General features: G+C 39.1%; 2 protein-coding genes across 6 annotated transcripts in view; both read right to left on the bottom strand.

The window, feature by feature from the left end:
• The window catches only part of LOC124428149 (transcriptional activator protein Pur-beta), a 34,641-nt gene extending 29,838 nt beyond the window's left edge, over positions 1-4,803 (bottom strand). The window contains exons 1-2 of one of the 5 annotated variants that reach the window (XM_046971933.1): positions 4,284-4,801; positions 2,067-2,117 (exon numbers count right to left, since the gene is read on the bottom strand). In XM_046971933.1, the coding sequence (XP_046827889.1) occupies positions 2,067-2,117; positions 4,284-4,320 (88 nt within the window). In that variant the 5' untranslated portion in view covers positions 4,321-4,801. Of the gene's footprint in view, positions 1-2,066; positions 2,118-2,918; positions 3,497-3,899; positions 4,263-4,283 lie in introns of those variants that run through there. The other 4 variants (XM_046971889.1, XM_046971900.1, XM_046971952.1 and 1 more) reach the window with 4 other exon arrangements.
• A 1,042-nt stretch (positions 4,804-5,845) lies between these two features.
• LOC124428214 (probable 39S ribosomal protein L45, mitochondrial) lies at positions 5,846-7,807 on the bottom strand. Its single transcript, XM_046972059.1, has 6 exons — positions 7,543-7,807; positions 7,122-7,439; positions 6,864-7,015; positions 6,721-6,769; positions 6,506-6,655; positions 5,846-6,419 (listed from the first exon to the last, which is right to left on the bottom strand). Exons 1-6 carry the CDS (start codon positions 7,594-7,596, stop codon positions 6,147-6,149), a joined length of 996 nt encoding a protein of 331 aa, XP_046828015.1. The 5' UTR covers positions 7,597-7,807; the 3' UTR covers positions 5,846-6,146.
• Positions 7,808-7,863: the final 56 nt, after the last annotated feature.

The following is a 7,863-nucleotide window of genomic DNA, read 5'->3' as shown; positions in this document are numbered from 1 at the left end:
TGTTATTACACACTCAATTCTAACGATCATACGCTTTAGGACGAAAACATACGGGAAGAAACGTATACGAGAAATCGTAACACACTTGGAGAATGACGAACCGGTCATTCACGGAGCCCGCCGTCATGCCGATGGAATGCGCGCATCCATGATGGTCACGTTCGTCTATTCGACCAATCAGCCGCAAGGAAGCACCGGCTTCTGCGTCTGCCGGCCAACGCTCGCCACGTGATTTCGCGCTTGGAACCACGTGACGCTCTTTTTCTCCCCACTACTCCGCCCACTGAACATATTACTCTCTCTCTCTCTCTCTCTCTCTCTCTCGCGTTCTTGCTCTCTCTCTCTCTCTTTCTCTCTCTCTCTTACCGCCGCCGGCTGTAGCGACGGCGATGGCGACGCGCGCTTCGCGACGCGACCGCGTGACGTCACGCACAGCTGACTGCGCTAGAATACGCCGATGGTTTACCGCTTCTCTCTCTCTCTCTCTCTATTCTTTTCCTATCACCGCTTCGCTCGCTCGCTCGCTCGCTCTCTCTCTCTCTATCTCTATCTATCTCTTTCGCATTGTTCATGCGCTCCTGCTATGTCCCACCATACCCCACTCCCCTCGCAAAGCGAGCATCCCATCGTCGTCGTTTTCATACGGTTAACTCTCTCTCTCTCTCTTACTATCTCTCCTCTCTTCCTCTATCTCTCTCTCTCTTTCTTCCATTTTCTTTTCTTTATCTTTTCTTTTTTTTCTTTCTTTTTCCCTTTACTCTCGTATGTATCTTTCAGTTTAGCTTTCTAGTCTTTTAACATTTTTTCGCATTTACAATTCATATTTGCAAATCGATTATATGAAATTTAGTATTAGTGGGTGTAACGGTACACACCGAGAGACGATTAAACGATAAACGAGAATGGTAAGCAATCAAATGACACGCCTTGGACTCGCAAAACACCTAATTCGTAATTTAGGTCATAGTAAAATGTGAATACGAAATAATGCGGATATATATATATATACATGTATGTAATGCATTCTCTCGTACATCAGTATCGTTTCTCTAGAGATAACCTAACCGCACTGCCCACGCGTTTAACTACACAATAAGGATTCTTCGATATTTATATTTACCATTCTATAATGTGTCTCTTTTAAAACGTTCCTTATATACACAATTTTTTTTCTTTTTTTCTCTCTTTTTTTTTTTTTTTTTTTTTTTTCTAATTCCACGGAGTCGACGGATCCGTAATATTTTCTTGGGGGCGGGGGAGGGAGGGGCAAAAAAATAAAAAAGAAAAAAGTAAAAATAAAATTAGAAGTATTACAAAAAAAAAAAAAATGAAGAAAGAAAAAAGAACTGACAAACACGATCGCCATCTAGTATATTATTCCGCGTTCTCACACCCACATGTATGTATGTATGTATGTATGTATGTATGTATGTATGTATGATGTATGTATGTATGTATGTATGTATGTATGTATGTATGTATGTATGTATGTATGTATGTATGTATGTATGTATGTATGTATGTATGTATGTATGTATGCATGGATGTATGTATATATGTATGCAATGTCTTACTCACATCGTTAGAGGAATTCTGAGTTGGCGAAATACCAACAATGATAAAATAAACTTTACCAGAAAGTATTACCGTTTTTGAAAATGTTACTAGTAGGATAAATTATTTCTTACACTACGTAAGTTTGATCCCCCAATTACACACACACACACACACACACACACACACACACACACACACACACACACACATATATATATATATATATATATATATATATATATATATATAATTAGATTTCAAAATACATATTCTATAATGATTAGTAATGATTTTTTTTTTCTTTTTTTTTTTATCGATACTAGCCAACTTCAATTCATTACATTTTTCAAGAAAAACTCTTTTCCCTTCGCCAATATAGAAGTAACTCTCTCTGTATACGTTTATGTGTGTGGATATGTATAAACGAGAGACCAGTTCTAACTCGAAGCGAGTTCACGCATCACGAAATACTCCTGTGCATATCCGCTAATTTAAGAACGATTACTCACCGGAGTCAAAGTCGGCCCCTCCAGCATCCATGCCACCTGGATTTCCATACTCTGTCGAAAAAAGAGAGAGAAAAAAAAAATAAAGAACTATCGTTAGAAAACGATCGTACAAAACAGAGAAACGATTATGCGTTTGCAAACGCATGTACAATGTATAATATATATATATACATATATGGATGTATGTCGTATGCAATGTTGTACGTAATAAGACTGTATGTATGTATGTATTTATGTATGTTATGTATCTATAAGTGATGTATGTGTATGTGTATATCTATGTATGTATGTATGTATATATATATGTATATTAAAACGTGTCGTTTACGGACGTTGGAGAAGTGGGATAATTTGTAGATCGTCGGAGACGATCGATTCATTTTTACAAAATTTATCTTTATCGATATATATATATATATATATATATATATATATATATATATACATATATATACATATATATATTTACGCACACGACACGAAATCTCCAACGACCTTCGAAAAATAAAATATGGATTCTTTTAAAAAATTTGATATAAACGCGAGTTCAATCGAAGGTTGTAAAAAGTATTGCAAACAAAAGAATCTGAACAAATAAATAAAAACAAAAAATTACAAAGAAGAAAAATAAAAAAGAAACAAACGAATGAAACAAAAAGATCGAATTTATCGATCGAGTATCGTCGCTTTTTAATGGAAAAATTGATCTCGATTCTTCTCGATCCTTCTAAAAGGATCAAATATAGGAGGGGAGGGTGGGGGAATGTGTTGTATGTGTATGTGCTTATGTAGAGGAGTGGAAGGGAAAGGTAGGAAGAGACCGTCGACGTATACAGCACGTGCAAAATTTACTCGAATCCGTTGGTCATCGTCGTCGTCGTCCTCGTCGTCGTCGTCATTATCGTCGTCGCTAGTCGACGTCGACTTCGAGTCGGCGCGCGCGCATCCTAACCACTCCGTCGCGCCATCATTCCTAACCTAAGTAGACTACCATGCTTGTTCGCGCTCTCTTTTTTTTTTATCTCTATCTCTCTTTCTCTTTTTCTCCTCTTCCTCCTCATGCGCGCGCGCGCGCGCGCCTACATGATTTACATAGCAGATCCTCGACGAAAGGTTACATCACGTTCGTTCGTTCGAAACGACGAATATCCGTAAAGAATATCGGTCGTATTATTATTATCATCATCATCATCACCACAATCATCATCATCGTCATCATCATTATCATCGTCGTTGTAGTTGTAGTTGCCATAGAAGACGTCGACGTTGTCGTTGTCATCGTCACTTAACCCAAAAGGTCCGTGTACCAAACGTACAATATTACGGTTAAAAAGACGTTTGCATAATGTAACAAGATTTAAGAGAATTTTGAATGGAAATATCGATTTTAACATAACTAATGTAACAACGGCAGTGGATAACGACGACGACGACGACGACGACGACGACGACGACGATGATGGTGGTGATGATGATGATAATGATGACGAAGACGACGACGACAACGACGACCACGAAGACAAGATGATGATGATGATGATGATGATGATGATGATAACGATGATGATGATGATGATGATGATGATGATGATGACGATGATAACGATGATGATGATGATGATGATGACGATAACGACGACGACGACGACGACGACGACGACGACGACAGCCAAAGGAAAGGAGGCGCCGCGGTAAGAGGGGGAAGTAGGAGGTATCCCCTCGGCCGTTGCGTGTGCTCGGCCATCTTGAATCCTTGATGCCGTCGAAAAATTGGATTTTTTTTTTCTCATGAGAATTCATCGTAGAAATTCCGCTCGTTCGTTGGTTATTTACCTTCTTGGAGAAGTGGAGGAAGGAAGAACGCTCGAGACTCGTTACTACCGTCGCGAGACTCACTCGCGCGCATTTTTAACGTGTATGTGAGAGAGAGAGAGAGAGAGAGAGAGAGAGAGAGAGAGAAAAAGAGGGAAAGAGAAAGAGGGGGAAGGGAAGAGAGAGAGAGAGAGAGAGAGCGCGCCTCTTCCTCGTTAACCGGAGGCGCCTCCGCACGGCAGAGCACGGGGCTCGAGGCACCACACGACGAGATGTCGGCTCGCGCGGATCTGCGACACGAAAAGAGATTCCCCCTCCCCTTTGCTCTCCTGGCTTCCGCGTCGGTGGCGCGGCACCGATCTAACGGCGTTTACCACGCGGATACGTGCTTCGACTCCTCCTTACTTTGTGGCTGATCGTCCAGGCTCTCTCGATCGGACATTGCTCCTCTCACGCTCCTTTTTCTGCTCGGTTCCACGCGTCGTCGTTACTCGCGATGTCTTTCTTCGATAGCAGCAGCAGCAGCAGCAGCAGCAGCAGCAGCAGCAGCAGCAGCAACAGCAGCAACAGCAGCGGCGGCAACAGACCCCTGTACGATCTAAAAGCACGCACGCACAGCCAGATTTCCTCCTTGCGGCGCTACCCCGACGTTATCACCACACACACCGACCGACCGACCGACCCGACCAACCAGCTCGACCAATCCAGCACACCACTTACGAATTTTCCACTTCTTTACACACCACGACCCGACCGCCGACCGACCGTCCGTCCACGGCACCAGTCGTCACCACCACCACCACCACCACCACGACCACCACCACCACCACCACCACCACCGCGACGACGACGACGACGACGACGACGGCGACGACGGCGAAGACGAAGACGACGACTACTACTATTAACTACTACCACCACAACGACTACACCACCACCACCACCACCTCCTCCACCACCGCCACCACCACCACCACCACCACCACCACACGGCACACGCTTGTTCGTTCTTTCGTTCTTTCGTTCGTTCGTACGTTCGTACGTTCGCTCGCTCGTTCGTTCGTTCGTCCGCTCCTTCGTCGTTCGCCTACCCGCCGGCCTGCCTGCTTGCCTGCCTGCTTGCCAGCCTGCCTGCCAGCCTGCCTGCCTGCCTGCCTGCGTGCCTGTCTGTCTGCTTGCTTGCCTGCCTGCCTGCCTGCCTGCCTACCCACTCGCTCGCTTACTCGCCGTTCGCTCGCTCGCTCCTTCGCTCGCGCTCTCTAGACCGTTCGTTCCACGCTCGCTCGCTCCTTCGCTCGCCTCTCGCTCTCGCCCGCGAGACCACCAATCCCCTCTCTTCTTTACTATATACTCTGCGCGAACGAGAAAGAGAGAGAGAGAGAGAGTGAGCGAGAGTGTGTATGCTTGTGTAGTATGTATGTATATATGCGTGTATGTATGTGTATGTGTATATGTGTATGTATGTATGTATGTATGTATGTATGTTAAGCGAGACAAAGAGAAGAAGTTTAGGAAGGGAGAGAAGAGAATGAGAGGAAGAGAGTATAGCGCGCTCTCTCTCTTTCTCGCATCTACTCTAAGCGAATATATACGGCTCTTCTTTATATGTAACGTCGCGTCTTCTATCACCGATATGAACGCGTGCCCATTATAAAGAAAATTCCTTCCTTTAGGCGCGATTAAAAATTTTCCTTTTCTCGCGTATTTTAATATCACCGTTTCTATTTTCTAGCGTATCGTATCGTACCCGTCTTCTCTCTCTCGTCTCGTCTAGTCCTCTCATTCACGTCACTTCTTTCGCCCCCTATTGGCCGAACTATGTATCAATTTTAACTTCCACGATATTTCTCAGTTAAACTTTTTTACGTCAGGCGGCGCCACTGATCGCTACGTCCATCTCTCTTTTTCTCTTTCTCTCTCTCCTTTCTTTCTTTTATATCTTACCGCACGGTTTTCACGTGACGATTATACTTCGTTAACACGAATTTGTTTCTCGCCCAATTGGATTCCTTCGTTATTGAGAACAAATCAAACGTGAGAATTTCATTGACGTCTCATCAATGAAATATATTTTTAACATCGATCATAGATTACAATTATTTTACAAAAATATGATTTATTTATTTTACAATAAATAATTCATTTTTTATTATTTTAACGAGTATATTTAATATATGTACAAATGATCTATTTAATAGATGATACCGTTAATAAAGAAAGGATTCGAATTATTGTTATTTTATGATACGATTAACATTCAATATAATATTAATTTGCAGTAGTTTCTGCAGCATTTGTAGTATCGGTAGATTTTTTTGGTAGATCAGGAGTTACAACTTTTTCGGTTTCCGGTGATAAAATATATGTTTTTTCTCCTACTTCTCTTGGAGGCATCCAAGTTGGTATAATCTTTTCGTGAAGACGCCACTTTCCATATTGATTTGCCAAATGATTTTCGTATACGATATATTCGAGAACATCTTTCTTTAAGATTTCACTTCCTTTTAATAAACGTCCAAATCTATCGTATATAGTTAAAATCTATAAAATAATATAATAATATTAAGATTTGATTATCTTCATTATTAAATATATTTTTTTTTAATGTATCATATAATTAGCAGAACCTGCTGGCTATGAATGCGGACTGTTAATTGTCCAAATAGATTATCCTTTGTAATTAGATGATGACATCTTGCATGTACAATACGAGGCGGTTCTAATGATTCCACATACTTCCAACGAATATTTTTATCCATAACATTATGCAACATTTTCTGAAAGTTATATTATATTTAATGTAAATAATATTTGCTATAAATCACGAATGTATTAAACTTACGGAATATGCACTCTCTGTAACGTATTCTATCAAAGCGTTCATATCTTTTCTGAAAATATAATAAATATCTATATAATTAAAAAAAAAAAAAAAAAAAAAAAAAGAAAAAAAAATATCAATTATTATTTTCTATAATAACTTACGCAGCTAACGCTTCGTGCGCTTTAATATAGATATTTAAAGCTTCTTGAGGGAAATTCTTTAATATAAATGTATCTTCAAATGATTTGATTTTTCTAATGGCCATCATTGATTTTCCTTTCATAGTTACATCTGTCATTTTTTGCATTGCTCCCTATTAATATATTTATAGTAATATAATTATTATATGGTATTAATTTAATCGTATTATTATTTGTTATCAATCAAAAATTTTTATTTAATAATGTTTCTCATTATACCGCCTTAGTAATTGTAGAAAACTTTCCATCGCCTTCTGGTGGTACATAAGAGTCAAAAGCATTAGGAGTACAACTAATAAAAATTGGTCTTTCCGTCCATTGCTTTTGAGGATATATTCCATATTGTTTTAATAACGAGCGCTTTCTTTCCGCAGCTTTTTTTTTATCAGTCTCATGAAAATTTGGTAGATCTATTTTAATAAATTTTTCTTTTCTATCCTTCTTATACTTAGGATTCCAATGTTTATTTATATGCCTGATCTGTTCTGAAGAATTATGAGGATACGAAATAGCACTTAGCATTACAGGCAAATTATTCTGAAAAATATATTATTATTATTATTATTATTATTATTATTATTACTATTATTTTCATAAATATTGTAAAAAAAAAATTTACTTGCATAATAACAATAAATACCTGCATATATTTTCCAAAGATACAAGTTGAACGTAATATATATTTTGACATCATTTTGTTAATAATATATTATATACAATATAAATATTATACTAATTTGCATAAAATTAATTAAAATAAATGGAAATTGTTCGCTTGTATAGATTCTGTTTATTGCATTTGTTTATTTGATTGTAAACATTATAGGTTAGTTCGAAAGAAACGATATACTTCTCAAGAGAAAGAACACGTGGGCTCTTCACGATTGGCTGGCGCTATAGTATCAAACTCGATCGAATTAATTCAAATAATAAATTCCAAATTTTTCTACAACAAGAAATT

The sequence above is a fragment of the Vespa crabro genome, chromosome 1 (genome assembly GCF_910589235.1).
Source record: "Vespa crabro chromosome 1, iyVesCrab1.2, whole genome shotgun sequence".
Classification (NCBI taxonomy): Eukaryota; Metazoa; Arthropoda; class Insecta; order Hymenoptera; family Vespidae; genus Vespa; species Vespa crabro.
Note: the sequence above shows the minus strand (reverse complement) of the source record. Positions and strands in the feature narration are given on the sequence as shown.